The 19,150-nt window shown below is 40.6% G+C and overlaps 1 protein-coding gene across 1 annotated transcript in view; it reads left to right on the top strand.

The window, feature by feature from the left end:
- The window catches only part of LOC119781506 (citron Rho-interacting kinase), a 181,196-nt gene that overhangs the window by 49,709 nt on the left and 112,337 nt on the right, over positions 1–19,150 (top strand). Inside the window, 5 exon segments of the mRNA XM_038281998.1 lie at positions 6,375–6,545; positions 6,671–6,724; positions 6,830–6,883; positions 9,343–9,483; positions 15,590–15,715. Coding sequence (XP_038137926.1) covers positions 6,375–6,545; positions 6,671–6,724; positions 6,830–6,883; positions 9,343–9,483; positions 15,590–15,715 — 546 coding nt within the window.

Below are 19,150 nucleotides of genomic sequence, written 5' to 3'. Positions count from 1 at the left end.
TCCTGCAGGTCATTGTCCTGCATGTCCATGTCCTGCAGGTCGATGTCCTCCATGTTCATGTCCTACAGGTCCATGTTCTCCAGGTCCATGTCCTACAGATGTATGTCCTGCAGGTCATTGTCCTGCATGTCCATGTCTTGCAGGTCGATGTCCTCCATGTTCATGTCCTACAGGTCCATGTTTTCCAGGTCCATATCCTACAGATGTATGTCCTGCAGGTCATTGTCCTGCATGTCCATGTCCTGCAGGTCGCTGTCCTCCATGTTCATGCTCTCCAGGTCCATGTCCCACAGGTCCATGTCCTGCAGGTCATTGTCCTGCATGTCCATGTCCTGCAGGTCGATGTCCTCCATGTTCATGTCCTACAGGTCCATGTTTTCCAGGTCCATATCCTACAGATGTATGTCCTGCAGGTCATTGTCCTGCATGTCCATGTCCTGCAGGTCGATGTCCTCCATCTTCATGTTCTCCAGGTCCATGTCCTACAGGTCTATGTCCTGTAGGTCATTGTCCTGCATGTCCATGTCCTGCAGGTCCATGTCCTCCATGTTCATGTCCTACAGGTCCATGTTCTCCAGGTCCATGTCCTACAGATGTATGTCCTGCAGGTCATTGACCTGCATGTCCATGTCCTGCAGGTCGATGTCCTCCATGTTCATGTCCTACAGGTCCATGTTTTCCAGGTCCATGTCCTACAGATGTATGTCCTGCAGGTCATTGTACTGCATGTCCATGTCCTGCAGGTCGATGTCCTCCAGGTTCATGTCCTACAGGTCATTGTCCCTTTCAGGGCTAACTAGTCATGCACCACCATCTGAAATATGGAACATTAAAATGTGCAGCAATGTGTTCTGCTGCAAACGTTAGGTCATTAGGTTGTTATTGTCATTTCTAGTTTTAGAAGGAAAGTTTCATCTCGTGTTTTTAGCGTCTGATACTTAGTTCAGCCTGAGTCGGCGTAGACTGATGAAAAGATGTTGATGTTAAACCCACAGCTACACATCATCTCAGTGGGGGGTGAAGCAGAGACTGGATCGACCATCAACATGTTCAACGTTTCCTTTTGCTTCATTTATCTATTTAGCTTTTTTTTAAAGATAATTTTAAAGCAACCTGTTTTTTCCCCTGCCTACACTCACGCTCGTTACCAGGCGATGAATACATTGTCCTCCGGTTGCCATGGTGACGGGAGCCATATACCTAGAATGGGGAGCAAAGTGATGCAGTGGGCAGGCTGTTGAGATGGGGTGCTGAGGCCTTTTGCTCACACTGTTTTTTGGAACATTTATTTATTTATTTTTTTTGATTCTCCCTTCATGTAAAAACAAGGATTTCAGGAAAAATCACAGCATGATCAGACATATGGCAGCTTTCTCAAAGTCTCAATGTTTACATGCTGAAGGGAATAAAACTTGGTTTGTTTTATTTCTTAGGTTTATTTCCACTGCTTACATCTTTATATGTTTGATTTTGACTTTGATTTCAGTAACAACAGAGACTAAACCGTGTGTGTGTTTGTGATTGGTGTGGTCCAAGCTTTGTAGAAAACAAGTCAGGCATCACGACAGGGAATATAAATTAGCTGTTTGATCTAATCTGCTGCACTAGAAAGACAAGGTCAAAGACGACTAATGTCTTTAAAGCAGAAAGACGAGGAAACCTGACTGCTTGGGGGGCAGGTTGGTACATCTAATTTCTAAGCACAAGAGGAACAAATAAATTTTAGGTTTGCAGGCAGAGAATGTAACAGATTCTTACACCAGAATGGCTAGATATAGTTTTTTTTTTCAATAGCAATAAACAGATAAACAGATCAGTCCCTATTTTAAATAAAGAACAGGGGGAATGGTAAATGGCCTCTACTTATAAAGTGTTTTTTCAAGGCAGAAGACTTGACCAAAAACCTTTACACTACATTCACCCATACGCTGATGGTGGCAAGCTACATTGGTAGCCACAGCTGCCCTGGGGCTCACACACAGAAACGAGGTTGCCGTACATTGGCGCCTCTGACCTAGCCGGACGTAGTCCTACTCAATTCTAGTCAGAATGAGTCTGATGCTGCTCCATAGAGCTGTGAATATGGGGCGTGTTTCGAACGAACCAGGAAAAAAAATGCCTCTGCACTCAATTGGATAGACCTACAACCAATAAGAGCAACGGAGTGCGTGACGTATGTTAAGTGACGCATAGTTGTTGTCCACAAAAATCAAAGCGTGCAGTTGCACGCCTAGAATAAGAAGATGAGCCTTGATCGCGTTTCTCTGTTCCTCTTTTAAAATTAATTTGCTGTCGATATCTTCTAGAACAGACCTAATAGCAGAATCTACACACCTCAACTCTCCGGCGGCAGCCATTGTTGTTGTCACCCAAGCGCGCTTTGGTCACGTGGTTGATTACGTTACTGTTGATCATCTGTCCATCATCGTATAAAGCCCGCCCTGACAATTTGATTGGCCCGCCAGATTTTGTGCGAGCATACTCGCGCTAATATTGAGCAATGCCAGACCGAACTTCCCGAACTCAAACCTTGTTGGACTAAGTTCGAAATGGCACCCAGGCTACCTCTGACCACCATCAGTAGGCAATGCAGGTGAAGAGTCTTGCCCAAGGATACAATGACACTGAAAGCCAGAACCGAGGCTTGAACAGACGACACTCCGATTGCAGGGCAAACTCCTGCACCCAACGCCACTGTCGCCCACTCAGAATGGTGACATGAACCTAAAGCTGGTGTTCTGTCAGATGAGCATACCCAGTCAGACCAGCATACAGATATTCAACACTCATTTATCTCTTAATTTATCCCCTTTAGTTTTGTACAAAAAATAGACTTTAAACTACCTCAACGGGTGAGTATCCCTTAAGTCATGTACAAAAAAACGATTTAATTACTTACTTTTAGTTGTTTTTTGACCATAAACAGTTTTTTTGTACATGACTAAAGGGATACACGCCGGTCGAGGTAGTTTAAAGTCTATTTTCTGTACAAAAAGAAGGGATAAACGCAATCTGATGTCTTGTGCATCCGTATTGACTATAGGTATGCTGGTCTGATTGGGTAAGCTCATCTGACAGAACACCGGCAATGAATAACAAAGAAAATATAAAGATTCAGAATTGTCAGGGTTTGGTTGAGGTTTTGAGGACCCAAATGCAGAGGCAGGGAGGCAGAGGTGAGTTATGTAGTTTTAATGGAGTGTTCACAGGTAACAGAGGCGGAAATCCAAAAATAGAAAGGCTTTGCTTTGCTTAAGACGTCCAGGAATCTCACCGCTAAACTGATTCATTTTGCTAAATAAAAGCATCCACAAAAATTTTCTACAATGGATTCAGACAAACGGATAAAAACATGTTCTATAGGGAAGAAAATGTGCTCTTGGTGAAATTTTAAAAGTACAAAAAAATAGATAAATAAAAAAAATAGACAAGACCCTGACTCAAAAATATCATAATGGATTCTGTTTGATCCCAGTAGTTTCATCTTTATGATCCATTAAAGCTCGGTTTCCACCACAGAAACCAAAATCAGAAACCATAGTACAACCTCACACCTGAACAATGACTAAAAAGATTAGATTATATAGAACCAAAGCCTGAACACTAAATCAAACAGCTGCTTTGAGCAGCCGGAGCCTGTTTCTACGTTCCCCCTTCGTTCCCTTTGGTCCCTCTCAGCAGCAGCTAAATCCAGCATTTCATCCTGAAAAGCATCTGTCTCCCACGCTCAGTAAAACGACTGCTGTGTTTATCATCTCTATTCAGAAGTCATAGCCTGTTGGCTCAACAAAGGCTGGAGATTAGGCAGATTGATTTTCACAGACAATTAAAAAACACGTGAAAACTTCCCACATGACAGAGAGGACACTTTAAAACATGAAAACAGCTGGGATGCTTTATTTAGCTATAAGCAATCCAGGCTTTGCAGACTTATGGAGCAACTTTTTTCATGTAAATAATCAGATCTGAGCTCTTCCAGTTAAAGCTTTAAAGGAGAAGTCTGGTCAGCAAGAAATAATTAATGGATCATTATTTATACCTAAAACTAATACGATCGCAGTGATTTAATTTATTTTTAATTTGATTTTCATCGCAATCACTGAATCTGGGAGCGGCCATTTTTGCCCAAATACAGTAACCCCTCCCTCCTGCCATCTTCCAGCAGTGACGTCACGGTGCGGTAAGCCTAGCGCCATTCTCCCCGCTTTACAAGCAAAATAAATGGGAACTACTAGACACATCCGTAATCAACAACAATTATTGAAGATTTCCAGAGGACTTCACCATTGAAATTCACCAGAGCTATAGTGAAACTGACAATGCCCACGTGCATGGCAGCTGGATGTTGGAATACATTGGGTAAAAGTGGAAAAGAGTTATTCCACCTTTCTGATTCCTGATCCTCCACGGACGGGTTGGTCGTTGGATCGCCAACTTGAAGAGGGAGGATTTGCCATCGAACTTCTGGCCAGAGAAAAAACCCGTAATATGTAGCCAAAATCCAGTATGCAGGATGACTTCCTGCCAAAAGACAAAAAACAAAGATCATGTTAGACTCATAGAAACAAAGACTCAGTTAGACTGGCAAACACTGTGGCGCCGAGGCAGTGACAGTCCACTGCTTAAGTACTCCTCCCGATAATGATCCAACGAGACGCAGGTGTGCAGGTGGGGCACAACCTCGTGGAGGAGAAAAAGAAACACAAAAACAACCCACAAAAACTGGATTCCTGACACAAATACAGCACTGGGACTTGATCAACAGCCGATACCGCACCATGACGTTACAAACCTGTAGGTGGCAGTAGTGTTCTTTGACAAACATGGATGCCTCCAGTAAAACACATTCAAATGAAAATTACTCTTAATTAAAATCACTTATCATTTATTGAACAGGATGGAATAATTTCATATTTAAAGAACTTTCAGAAGTTTGACTTCTGAATATGAACAGACTTTTCCTTTAACAGTTGCTACATTTGATCTCTGCTGAAAACAGAAATTGAAATGTGGAAACCACACCATGCCTTATCGTCTTTGGAAGCTATATTCAGCTCAGTTTTATTTTAGTTTTGCACCAGTTCTCGACATTTCATCCTTAAGCTCTTTTCTGAGTCATTTTAATCAGACAGGTTCAAGTTTTCAATCTAAGTAAACCAAGCAGATCACATCCAGTCATTGACTGTGCAGTAATCCCTCATACAGATCATGCATGTGGCGACAGTGGACAGAAAAAAAACTTCATTTTTAACAGGTTGAAACCTCCTGCAATGACTGCCCTTGCTCATCCCTACATGTAGCTAAACTGGTAACTCAACGATCAGTCATGTAATGCCTTCAGATCAGAGAGATAATATTTAAATACTTACCATCTCTGAAAAAAAGAACATGCAACCCTTTAATAGTTTATTTTAACCAGATACAGAGGAAGGATTATGGGACTTTCATTCCAGAAGGAGTCCATGTCTGACCAGCAGAGATGTGAAGGCAAGGATTTCCCTTTGGGAGGCGTTTGATCTGGTTGAAGCACACAGAGTCCCAAAGACAGCAGTCACACATAGATCCATTTCATTCTGCCAGGCAGCCTTGGTTTTAGGAATAGAGTTATTGCTAAGTTCCAGAATAAAACCATACAGCAAATTTCTGGAGTCGAACATGTGATCCATTCCTAGATTACGCACAGGATGTCGGCTGCATGGTGTATCCCCATGGTTTGTATCTCTATCCTTGTTTTCAGTTCCAGGTCTGGGGGCTTTTCTGCATGGGTGGGTATTTCCCTCATGAGAAAAATATGCCGATTAGGTTAATTTATGTCTCCAAATGTCCCTTTGGTGTTTATGTCTGTTAATGACTGGTTACCCTGTAACCCTGATGAACAAGTGGTAGAAAATGATTGGAAAAATATGCCAAATGGATGAAAATGTATGGATTTAAATGAAGGTTATTTTACCAAATATTGTCATTCAAACTGGAAGTGGGTTTTTCTGTCTGTAATTCTCCTTCGGTTGGAGTCATTGTTTAGCTTTGAATGTTTGTCACCTTCGCTGGCTGCCAGTTTTCAGTGTGCAACGTGTCAGCCTGAGTTTTCTCAGATTAAAGTCAAAGACCTAAAGCTGCACAGGTACTTACTGTGGTTCAAAGCGTCCTTGTCAAAAATCTTTTGGTTTCTCTTTTTTTATAAGGTGCAAAGAAGAGGGGAGGCAATATTTGAATAATATTCCTATTTCTGTTTTCTTTTCCCATTCAATTTTTTACATCAACATTTTATGAGGCCAAATCAAATCCAATAATCTCAGAAGGAATTTCAGGAAGCTTCTCTTTAGGAGTTTAACACTTTGTCACTTACATCTGGGCTGATTAATTTGTTTTCCTAGGAGTACCATGCTCAGCTAGAGGAGATGAGAGTTTCCATCAGGCAGCTGGAGGAGGACCTGTCTGCAGCCCGTCGCCGTAGCGACCTGTACGAAGCTGAGCTGAAGGAGTCTCGACAAGGCAACGAGGAGCTGAAGAGGAAGGCTGCAGACTATCAGCACAGGATTCAGAAGGTCCTCAGCAGCGCTAAAGCTGTCCACAACCCAAAAGTCTTCTTGGCAAACATATTCCAGCTAATGGAAATGTCAATAATTGGTAGTTATGGTCATTTTTCATAATTATTCCTCTGTCACTACAGGCCAAAGAGCAGAGCAAAGCAGAGGTAGAGGAAATGATCACCAAACTGGAAAAGGTAGGTCCAAAAGAGAAAACCACCTGCATCATCCGGTGAACATTTAATTCTTCTGTCAAGGCTCAAAAGTTTGATTTCATCTCCAAATATCTGCTTTGGTCTTAGGCCAGCGGAGAGCAGCAGCAGAGGATCCAGGACCTGCAGGAGAAGCTTGCAAAGGTAGAATACGATGAATCATTTATGACGGGTTGTCCTCCTCCTTTCAGAGGAGTCTTTATATTCAAAGTTCACCTTTGCTGACCTCGTCCTTCCTCTGCCTGTCTCTCCTGGAATCTGCTTCTTATTAAGTGTCTGCTCAGAGAGCAATCAGCAGACTGAATATGAAGGGTCCTCTTTAAATAAGCCAGATTTTCATCCTAAAGGCGATTTTCTATTAGAATTAAGGAAAGTTCTGCTGCTGATGAGGCGGATAGAGCAGGAGAAAACGGTTACAACTTGTCTCCGTATAACCGCAGACTTTACCGTACCGCAGACTTTTTTTACTTTATGTGGTTCAAAGAAAACAGAAGAAAAATTATGAGATGGAAGAAAAATATAGCATTTTCCTGGTTCATTTACAATTTAAATTACATTTTTTTTTTTTATAATTTTCAAAATAAGATCCACTGCAATGAAAAGCCTGAAGAAGTCACCTGATTAGTAGAATAACTAGTTTGTGGTTAATAAATCCAGCTGTTCTGAACAAACATAATTATAAAGGCCAAGAAAAATGGCAGAACAATTTGTGTGAAAGTTTAAAGCAGAGTTAGACAGATCTGTCTGTCTAAAAGGAAAAAGAGAAGGAAACAGCTGCAAATCTACCACTGATGAAGGAGAGCATTAATGGAAGGAGCAGGTTACTCTGGAGGAGCTACAGAGGCTCAAAGCAGGGAGATTTAAGCTATTTGCTTGTATTTTGAGAATGAAGGAAACTCAGCAAACGTCTAATGAAGGTGATCTGGTGACATCGGGTCAAAGTGGAACATGGTGCTGATCTTCAGCAGGAACTTAAACGGAGAGATGCAGCTAAATGCAGATACCAACGTTCAGATCTATGGAGGGAATTTGGCTCCAATATTTCTGCAAGTAAAAAAAAAAACACACACATTCAACAAATTAAATTTGGCAAGAATAAAATAAAAAAAATTAAGAAATGAAAACAATTTTAGAATTTCGTTTCACATTTGTTTTAGGTTTTTAAAAATATATTGTTTATTTTTAGATTCTATATCAGATTTTTTTTTCTAATTTAGATTTTACAGGTTTTATATTTTCCATGTTTTAATTTAGCTTTTACAGATTATATATATATATATATAAACCTGTAAAAACTAAATTAGAAAAAAAAATCTGATATAGAATCTAAAAATAATCAATATATTTTAAAAAACTAAAACAAATTTGAAATGCAATTTTAGAATTGTATTATATATATATATATATATATATATATATATATATATATATATATATATATATATATATATATATATATATATATATATATATATATATATATATATATGTGTGTATTTTTCATAGATCTTTTTATTACAGATTTTATATGAATACATATTTTTGTCAAATACTTTTTTTAAACCGATTTTATATTTTCATTTTTTGTTTCAAATTTCTGTCTTTCAGATTCAGTTTTACAAATTGCAATATTTTCAAATTTCTGTTTCATAGATAACGTTCTATTTACTTTAAGCTCTATAGAAACGCTCGCCATTGGTTCAGCAGACCAATAAATAATCATCTCTGCTCTTCGCTGCAGGGGGAAGCCCGTCCCCAGAAACAAAGAAAATGTGATCTGAAAAACAATATTTGAAAAGAAAGCAAATTGTACATCTCAGTCTGAAAAGAGAAATTTGAAAAAAAATTCTAATTTGAAATCTGTAAATAAAAAAATAAAAAAACCATTTGAAAAGTTGCAATATTAAAAATTAATTTGAAAGAAAAATCTGAGGAAACAATGCTACTTCAAGTTTAATTTCTCAAATTTTAATTTACAAACCACATCCTTTTAGATCAAATCTAAACTCCCAGTAAATACAGAACAGTATGATGCTGTAATATGACAAACCATAAACAGATTGAGGGATATGAATACTTTTTTAAGACAATGGAGGCCCTACTTATGACAAACCAGTTTATTAGATAATCAGGAGTGTAGTGAGTTTATAAAGTTGGAGCAGGACCCAGAGTCCCCTATAATGTGCTGGAGATGTTTTAAATAAAGGTGGAAGCACATTGAAATGTGAAAGCGTGAAAGCCCTTTGGGAAACTCCTCATTGTGACACAGCACACACAAGTGAACACTGCACACCATGAAATTGCATTTATGCCTCACCCATGCAAGGGGGCAGCCCTCAATGGTGCCCCAAGGGAGTAGTGTGGCAGGACGGTACCATGCTCAGGGTACCTCAGTCATGGAGGAGGATGGGGGAGAGCGCTGGTTAATTACTCCCCCCACCAACCTGGCGGGTCGGGAGTCGAACCAGTAACCATTGGGATCCAAGTTTGACACCCTAACCGCTCACCCACGACTGCCTAATATCAAAATTTCACCTCTTTAGGTTGTTATGGATCCATAATGATCAAAGGAACAGCTAATGGGTGGTTGTTTCCTTTTCCAGACGTCAAAGGCCAGCGCCGAGGCCACAGACCATCTCCAGAGCATGAAAATGGCCAAAGAGCGCCTGGAGCGCGACCTGGAGAGGCTGCAGAATAAGGAAGACTCCAGCGACAGCCTGCGCAGACGTCTGCGTGAGACCGAGGTACGTCTCTGCTGCACGGATGAGTGCTGCAGACATTTGTTGCTTTTACAGAGAAAGATAAGAAAAAAAACTTACAAAGTGTTGCATAAATAAATCTGCTGTAAGACGCTGCAAAGCACAAAGAGGCCATATGTTCCCAAGGAGACAAGTTGTTGCTCCCCCTGATGAACATTTGTGCTGTGATTGCATGCTAGCATGTCAGACAGGCTTTGGGTTTGCTGTTTCTCCTCAGTGGAGCTCTTCTCTTGAGCAAAATAGGACAATTAGATGATTTGCACTTGGTTTGCAGTTTTGTGGGTATTCTGGCAGCCCAGAGGGGTTGTTTCAACTGTTTATTTATTAGGTTTGGAAATTTCACAAGTATCAGAGACGCTGCATAAATATGCCACAAAAGCTTGCAAAGAATTTCTTAGTGTGGAGGTTCAGAAGGACCCAGAAGTTTCTCCTGCAACATTTATCAGTTACATTCAGTTCAGTTTATTTCTATAGCACCAATTCACAACACATGTCATCTCAGGGCACTTTGTGGTTCACCTAGATCATCCAGTCAGATTGATTCTAAGTTTTCTCTCTAATGAAAACCAGTTAATTGCGTTGATTTATTGACTCTTCAGCAATCCCTCACACTAAGCAAGCTTGTAGCAACAGTGGAGAGGAAAAACTCCTTTTTAACAGGAAGAAACCTCCAGCTGAACCAGGCTCAGTGTGAGCGGCCATCTGCTGAGGCTGACTGGGGTTCAAGGAGACAGAAGCAGACATAGAAAAAGAAGCATAGATACAAAAGGCAACTGTCAACCAGCTCCACAGGCGGCCCCGTCCAGGAAACACACAGCCAGGCAGACGAGCTCCGAGCCAGCTCCCATGTCAGAGGATGAAGAGAGCACATCCAGTTAGTCACAGTCAGAGAAACAGGACTACACTGGAAAACAGGCCGAGCTCCAACATCTAGAAACAAAGGTGTTGATGGCAGTAGCACAGCTGATATTTCTCTCCAGGATGGAGTCACAGCCAAACAGGAACAGACCAGATGAAGCTACTATGAGAAAAAGCAGAGAGAGCAGAACGTTAGAGATTGAACTAACAGATTCTGCAGAGTGGGAGAATAGAGATAGAATGAAGCAGAATGATGAAAAAGGGGTCCCTATGTCCTCCAGCAGTCTAAGCCTATAGCAGCTTAACTATAGAGATAGCTCAGGATAACCTGAGCCACTCTAACTATAAGCTTTATCAAAAAGGAAAGTTTTAAGCCTAGCCTTAAAAGTAGACAGGGTGTCTGCCTCACGGACTAAAACTGGTAGTTGGTTCCACAGGAGAGGAGCCTGAGAACTAAAAGATCTGCCTCCCTTTTACTTTTAGAAATTCTAGGAACCACTAGTAAACCTGCAGATTGAGAGCGAAGTGCTCTGTTAGGAACATAAGGAACAATCAGATCTCTGATATCAGATGGAGCTTGGCCATTTAAGGCTTTATATGTGAGAAGGAGGATTTTAAATTCTATTCTGGATTTAACAGGAAGCCAATGAAGAGAAGCCAGGATAGGAGAGATATGAAATGTTTTCAGTACTGTTTTTTCTCAGCCAAACTGTGCTGGTTTAGAGAGCGTAGCAGCAAACTACGTTAAGGCTGATATGTTCTTGTGTGAAGAGGCTCAGGTCCCAGAGACTTAGACACTGGAAGTCTGGAATCTTCTCCTTTGTAAAAAGATCCATGGAATAAACACATCAGCAAATAAAATAGAAATAAGTTGGAACCCTCAGACGCAGAGCTCTCATGACGTCCTCTTAAAGGTTTGTGAGTCTGCAGATCGATGTGAGCTGATCACTCTGAGGTTCTGCAGCCCGATTGATCTTTTTCTGGCTCTTAGACTCATTGTAACAGAAATCTCAGGAGGCTGTGTGTGGAGCCTGAAGGTCATCTTACAACTGTTAAGAAGCAGCTGCTGAATGCACCCTGCATGCAAGGATCTCCTAAATATGGATGAATTCTGTTCCGTTATTCCTGCTGACAAAAACACTTTTTGTGGTTGGATATTTTTAAAAAGAAAATCCAGAAATTACACTTTAAAAAATTTACATATTCTTTTCAGTTGCTATTTTTTTCTTCAAGATTGATTTTTACGAATTGCTTTTTTTAATTCATTTTGTTTTATAGATCACATTCTCTTCCCTTCAAGCTCAATCCGACATCTCTTAAAGAGGAAGAGGATGTGATCTGGAAAACTAAAATCGTTTAACTCAGAAGACTCTAAGAAATGAATGTGAATTTTTTTTTTGATTAAGAACTTTTTTCTTTTCTGGCTTGTATTTTTTTTTCTAAATTTCTAATTTAAGTTTATAAAACTTCTATCTTACTTCTGTCTCCTTAAACCCCAGTCGGCCTCAGCAGATGTCCGCTCACACTGAGGTTTCTTCCCTGTTAAAGAAGTTTTCCTCTCCACTGTAGCTACAAACATGCTTGGTTTGAGGGATTGCTGAAGAGTCAATGTGTTTGATTTCAGAGGCTGCGTCCTCCAAGGACACGGTCCAGGTAGATCGGGTCTTTGGAGGTCTGTGAAAATAATGCTGAAAGTGTTTTAGCCCATACGCTCTGTCGCTTAGCAACCGTGACAGTTGACTCACAAAGCACACAAAGACTGGATACCAAACTTCTGACTTCTGTTTGGGATGTTAAATTTATTGTTGAGGAGCTTCAGCAGCAGTACCGTCGTTTTATAGTCCCCACACTGCAGATATATTGGAATCTGAGCTGAAATGTCAGCCAAAACCATTTACACAGGGACAGATAAAACCTTTCAATAAACCAAACATTACTGCCACATTTCTAACTCAAGAACCATTAAAACAACTTTTTTCATTAATTTCAGATGGAACTATTCAAATACTTGTATTATATTAAATTGCACTTCCAATAATCACCACTGTTTGGCGACATTTCCCTGTTTCTTCTAGAGAAACGTGGGATTCCCGTGGGATGGGAGTCAGTATTAGTAACGATCACATGATTGGGACGGTACAGGATTAAACATTAACGGGAGCAGACAGGAGCGGGAGCAAACCGATAGTAACTAAAAAAAAACTAGGATCAATACCAAAAAATAAAATAAAATAGAAAGAAAAAAATCCAGTACTGGCGCCGCCATTTTGTAGTTTTTTTCCTTGAAGCCTACACTATAATGCGAGTCAAAAAAACTACACGACCCAAAAACCAACAGTGCTTCCGCTCTGAGTTTTTCACCTGCGGTCAAAAACAACAGGAATGGGAGTGGTGCGGGAGCGGGAGTCATTCTGAATGGAGCGGGAGTAATTTCACCAGGAGTGGGACGGGACAGGATTTAGATTTATACTCTGGCCCGGGATCGGGATGGGACACAATTTTTTTCTGTGGGAGTGGGACGGGACAGGAGTGAAAATCCACTCCCGTGTCAGTCTCTAGTTTCTTCTGAGCACAAAGCAACGGGTTGCTAGGACTCGCAATGAATCATGGTATACCCAAGGCTACTGAGGATACAGAAGATCTGTCCTTCAAAACGGACAAAAAGAAGGCTGCATTTGACGGCCGCATAACGAGGAGTCTTTCAATCCCAACCGACCTCTATGAAGTAATCGAAAGATGAATCTGGACTTTAGAGGACACAGCCGCTGAATTGAAACTCAGCAAATGAGTCGATGCAATCACCTGGTTTTCCTTAAATAGAAAACTTTGAACCCATCTGACTGGATGACCTGGTTGAATTGTTTCTGTAAAGTGCATTGAAATGACATGAGGTGAATTGCTGCTATATAAATAAAGGATAAGGATAAGATAGACTTTATTGATCTCACAGTGGAGATATTCTCTTGTCACATCGGCTCAATAGTCAAAATAAAGGTGCCAAAAGGAGGAAAAGGTGCATGCGGTATATGCAGTATATACAGTGTGTCCACATATATAACAGCTGAAGTCTCTTATTTAAAGGTACACTATGCAACCGGTGTTGATTTTCCAGCGAGGCTCCCCCCAGAGGGCGAAAGTAAAAGTGCACTGTCGTAAATATGCACAGCTGTTCTCCTGGTTTCTCAGTCAAGTCAGGCGCGGTTGTTTTGAGCTTAGCAGACAGGCGAACGCAACGAACACAGTGAAAGTATGAACATGCACACAGAGAGAGAGAAACCATTCCAATGTTACTTACAATCGCATCAGCAGAAACGCGAGGTCCGCGTCAGCCTTGCAGCCTTCTTTTTATTTTAGCTCTCGCCATTCGGAAAAAGCTTGCCCGATGTTCACCCGTGTACGACTCCTCTCTCTGTCCGGAGCCCTTTTCCTCTTTCTTGCCTGCTCCGACATGGGCTTTCGCTGTTTTCACGCTGGTTCCGCCATGATAACTGCACAAATATCGCCACTGTGCTAGCAACAAGCATGCTTTTAACTGGGGGCGTGTAGCAGTTCTAGCCATAAAGCAAGGCCGACTCTCGCGAGACTTCTGAGCCTGTGGGTGCGGGCCGAGGGCTCCTGCAATTGCAAGTGCGGTATTTCCCCTACAGACCACCAGGGCGGCCGAGAAAACCTTTGCTCAACCTGAAATGACTCATTTCATCATCCAAAACGTTATGGAACACATTAATTAACTGAAAAAGGTTGCATAGTGTGCCTTTAACAGGATTATTACACGGGGTATTAAATGGGTATTTATAGAAATACGTATTTATTAAATATTGTTATTGTACAGGGTATTAAATATCGATTGCACATTCTTTTTGCAGTTACAGTGCTGCATTGTTGAGTCTGGTTGCAGCAGGGATGAATGACCTGCGGTAGCTCTCCTTTTTACTAACAGGGTGTAAAAGTCTTTCACTAAAGGAGCTGCTCAGCTCCTCTACAGACTGCTGCAGAGGGTGGAAGGTGGTGTCCATGATGGATGTGTCATGGTTTTATCAAGAGCTCAGACCCACATGCAGAGAAACCAAAACAGAGAGACCAGGGAAAAAGTTTAACAGGTTTATTGAGAAGCTTGTGGAGATTCCATGTTGCCCTGAACACTGCTCAACCGGAACTGAAAGGTGAGGGGAAGACACTGCGGTTAGTTGAGGTTCAGTGGGAAAATTGATTTTCAAATTTGAAGAGGAGAAATGGTTTGCAGACTCACGTTTCCAGAAAAATGGTTGACTCTTAGACTCCTGTCGGTGTAGGGTGTTCCAGTGTTTGTCTCTTTTGGTGGAGGGCGGACAGGGTTACCCAGAATGTGGTTGTTTGTAGGAGAATGGAGAAACTGACTGCCACTCAGTTTTCCTGCGGTACTTGAACGGACTGTGGTGCAGATGAATCCCTTGCTCAGTGTGAAACTCAAATTCCTTGCAGAAAAGTGGATCCAAACCTCCAGTTTGAATCCCCAGATCAGTTTGAGGCTCAGTTGATCCTTCAAGGGAGAGAAGGTCAGAAACGGCCAGTTTGCAGGATGACTTTCTGCCGAGAGGCAAAGACAAAAATAGCAAGATTAAAACTTGACAAGGTTGACAAAAACTCAGTTTGACTCGGCAAAACTCATCTTGGCCAGAGTACCCAAAACTGGCAAACACTCTGGCGTCGAGGTAGTGGCAGTCAGCAGCTTAAGAACGCTCCGTTAACGAGGTAACCCTTAGCAGGTGTGTGAGGAGGTGAATCAGGACCAGGCGCCGCCTGGTGGAGGAAGGAAGACAAACACACAAACCACACAGACAGGAGTCCTAACAGGATGTAAGCATGGAGAGCACCCTCCTCTCAGCCACTTCCTCCACCGAGTCCAGAGTGCAGCCTAGGACAGAATTGTCCTTTCTCACCAATTTGTTCAGTCTCTTTCTGTTGTGTTATTTGCAACAATTGAACAAATGGAACAAAATCAACTCCATACATTACATGCTGCAGCTAGTAAGCACAGCTTCTACATGGAATAGCTCCAGAGCCTGACCTTGTTGTCTCCAGGTGCAACCACTACCCCATCATCCCCGAACGGCACCTCTGGAGCGGAGCTCTAACGTCTGATCACCTTCTTCTTTACGACCACGTGACGATAACGGGGAAAAAAAGCGAAAAAGTCCTATCTTTGCTGCGTCTTTCCAACAACCTTTAACATCCTTTGTTTTTTTATCTGCAGGATGGAAGGAAGACCCTGGAGAACCAAGTGAAAAGGCTGGAGATTGTTGAGCGCCGGGAGACGAAGCTGAAAGACGAGCTTCAGAGCAAATCGCAGCAGATTCAGCAGATGGCAGAAAAGATTCTGGTAAGTCCTTCTTTTCTGCGCTTTGAGGAGAGCCAGAAAGAGCAGGAGGAAAATAAACTTCTCGTTAATTAAGATTCGTTAATAATCATTAGAGTAAATATAACGTTTCGGATATATATAAAGATTTTTGTTTTCCTGTAATGGAATTTTTTTTTTTTTAAACAACTCACTAAACAAGTCAAGGAAGTAATATTATAAAACATGGCTTTTGTAAATAGAAAAGAGATAAAAGGACAACAAAAACAGTTAAAATCCAGACATCAAGGAATAATCCATCCATCCATACATTTTCTTACACACTTATCCCGAGTGGGATCGCGAGGGGTACTGGTACCTATCTCAAGCAGTCAATGGGCAAGAGGCGCCAGTCCATCGCAGGGCAACACATAACAACCCTTCACACACTCACACAATTTACAAAAGCCAATCAACCTAACAGTCATGTTTTTGGACTGTGGGAGCAAGCCGGAGTACCCGGAGAGAACCCACTCAGACTCAGGGAGAACATGCAAACTCCATGCAGAAAGACCCTGGGCCGGGAATCAAACCCAGAACCTTCTTGCTGCAAGGCAGCAGTGCTACCCACTGCGCCACTTATACCTAAAACTAATACGTTTGCGGTTATTTAATGAATTTAGCGTTAATCAGTAAAAAAAAAATAAAAAATAACAATTTTCACTGAGTCTAGGAACGGCCATTTTTGTCCAAATATAGTAACCCCAATGGGAACTACTAGACACATCTGCAATCAACAACAATTATTGAAGATTTCCAGAGGACTTCACCACTGAAATTCACCAGAGCTATAGTGAAACTGACAATGCCCACGTGCATAGCAGCTGGATGCTGGAATACATCGGGGAAAAGTGAAAAAAAGAGTTATTCCACCTTTCTGATTCCTGATCCTCCACGGACGGGTTGGTCGTTGGATCGCCAACTTGAAGAGGGAGGATTTGCCATCGAACTTCTGGCCAGAGAAAAAACCCGTAATATGTAGCCAACATTTGGAAGAAGAATGTTTTCAAGATGACTTGGATAATAGCGCGTTGTGACAAACACCAGATACAGCACTGGGACTTGATCAACAGCCGATACCGCACCGTGACAATGTCACTAACCAGTAGGTGGCAGTAGTGTTCTTTGACAAACATGGATGCCTCCAGTAAAGCACATTCACATGAAAATTACTCTGAATTAAAAACACTTATAATTTATTGAACAGGATGGAATAATTTCATATTTAAAGTACTTTCAGAAGTTTGAATTCTGAATATCACTGGACTTTAACTGTGGCTACATTTAATCACTCCTGAAAACATGAATATAATGATCTATACATTATGGTTTATGGTTTTTCTCGACATCCTAAAGCTCTTTAACTGAGTCATTTTAATCAGACAGTTTCAAGTTTTCCATGTAAGGAAACCCAGCAGATTGCATCCAGTCATTGACTGCAGCAATCCCTCATACAGATCATGCATGTGGCGAGTGTTGAGAGAAAAAAAACTTAACTGGAAGAAACCTCCTGAAGAACCAGAACCAGGCTCAGTGTGAGTGTCAATTCTCCTTTAAACCAGAGAGAATTTTACCTTTTTTAGGCAAATTATGGCATTTTTCTTATTTATTTTAAAGGTTTACTTGAAATATTTCACAAAATAAATCACAAAGACAGAAAATGAAATTTTTTATTTACATTTATGAACTGATTTACTCAAAATAATGAAGAGATTCTTGACATCAGAGATATCAAATTTTCCATGAAATAAAGGAAGTCTTTAGATGTGGAAAAAAGGTTTTGTCCTGAATATCAGGTGGACGGCTACAGATCAGCTGAACTGCTGCTTCCAAAAGACACACGGAGTCAAATTCAAACCGTGTGTCAGGAATCACCCACAGGGAGTAAACAGAAGCTCATTTTCCAGCTGGATTCCTTTATTTTAGTGGAATTATTTATTTCATATATGAAAGATAATGACTTCTTTTTGAAGGCTTGAAAAAGGTGTTGTCTAAAATTGGCATTAAACTGAGAAGAATATTTCTGTTTGAAGTCCACAGTGACCAATTCTTATCACATCAGCTGTCAATGATGACAGATGTGTTGATTAAAGGTAAAAAGTTAGTAAACCTAGTTAACAATTATATTTAGATTTATAAACTAGAAAATGTCAGTGCCAGTATCAGCATTAATGCCTCTAGGGTTATGCTGTATCAAAACAATGTGTTTCTTTCACTCTGAATGTTTTTTCATGAATTTCTTATAGAAGCACTTTTATTATTTTTCTTAATATATTCGGGTAAGTTGGCATTTCTTGTTATTACATTGACATTACTTTTTTACCATCAAAATATCCTTTTTTTTTTTTTTTACAGTGTCCTGTCTGGCAATGCGGCAATAAGAATAATTGTCTTGATGCCAAAAAGAGCCCAACAGATTTTACTTTCACAAGTGGAGCAGTACGGCTATCACCATAGTGTTCTGCTTGTTTCATGCATGTAAATTGATTTATTATAATTATTCAGGGAGTTTTACAGTTTATATGGACAGTGCAATGTGAATAGAACAGGAAAAACAGAAAAAAAGGAGAAAAGATGAAAGTAAGAGGAGATGAAAGGGACATAATGATAAAACATTTTCAGTCTGCTTGAGATGTAAAAAGAACAGCTCAACCAACAAACATGGTACCAGACATACAATAAAGTAACACTTAGATACTATCGCTGAAGTAGTATTATTTAATCTGACAAGTACTCTGTGTTACCTGAAGATAAGAATATGGGCTTTCTGTATGGAAGTTAATCTCTGAGTACCTGGAACCAAGCACCTGTTGTTGTTTGTGAAAGTGCATCTGTGGATGTAAAATTTATATAAAGGAAAAATTCTCAATAGTGGTAGTGAAGAGCCAAAGAGGCGCCCCCCCGAAATGTACTGAGTCCAGCACCGGGAGACACAAATCCCCAGACACCCAAAGGGACCCCAAGAGCGAAGGCACCAAGGAGGGGCCATCCCAGGAAATCCGACCCCCACCAAGGGAGGGGGAGAGACAGCCCCGAAAAAATATCCATATTTTTCAAATGTTACAAAGGTAATACTTAGACTTAGACAGATTTATTTTTGAAATTTCGTTTAAAACAGCTCTAGACAATTTCATTTTTTGAAGTGCAGCCTTGAACACAGTAATACATTTAAAAAAAAGTAATATAAACATATGACTGTATATTTAAAGTTCTAACATTAATCAATATATTTATTTATTTTTTATAAATCAAATAACCAATTTTACACAACATAATAAGGTCTAGTCTTGGATTCCAATGACACTATTGGCTTGAAATTTAGATATTTTTTTTTAAAGTATTATACTGAGTGCCCTATAAAGATGAATTGATTGATACCAACGTTGTTTGATTTGAAGAAGGTGGGGGGGTCTGGTTGAA

The sequence above is a fragment of the Cyprinodon tularosa genome, unplaced genomic scaffold (assembly GCF_016077235.1).
Source record: "Cyprinodon tularosa strain WSP-4 unplaced genomic scaffold, ASM1607723v1 ctg178, whole genome shotgun sequence".
Taxonomy (NCBI): Eukaryota; Metazoa; Chordata; class Actinopteri; order Cyprinodontiformes; family Cyprinodontidae; genus Cyprinodon; species Cyprinodon tularosa.
Note: the sequence above shows the minus strand (reverse complement) of the source record. Positions and strands in the feature narration are given on the sequence as shown.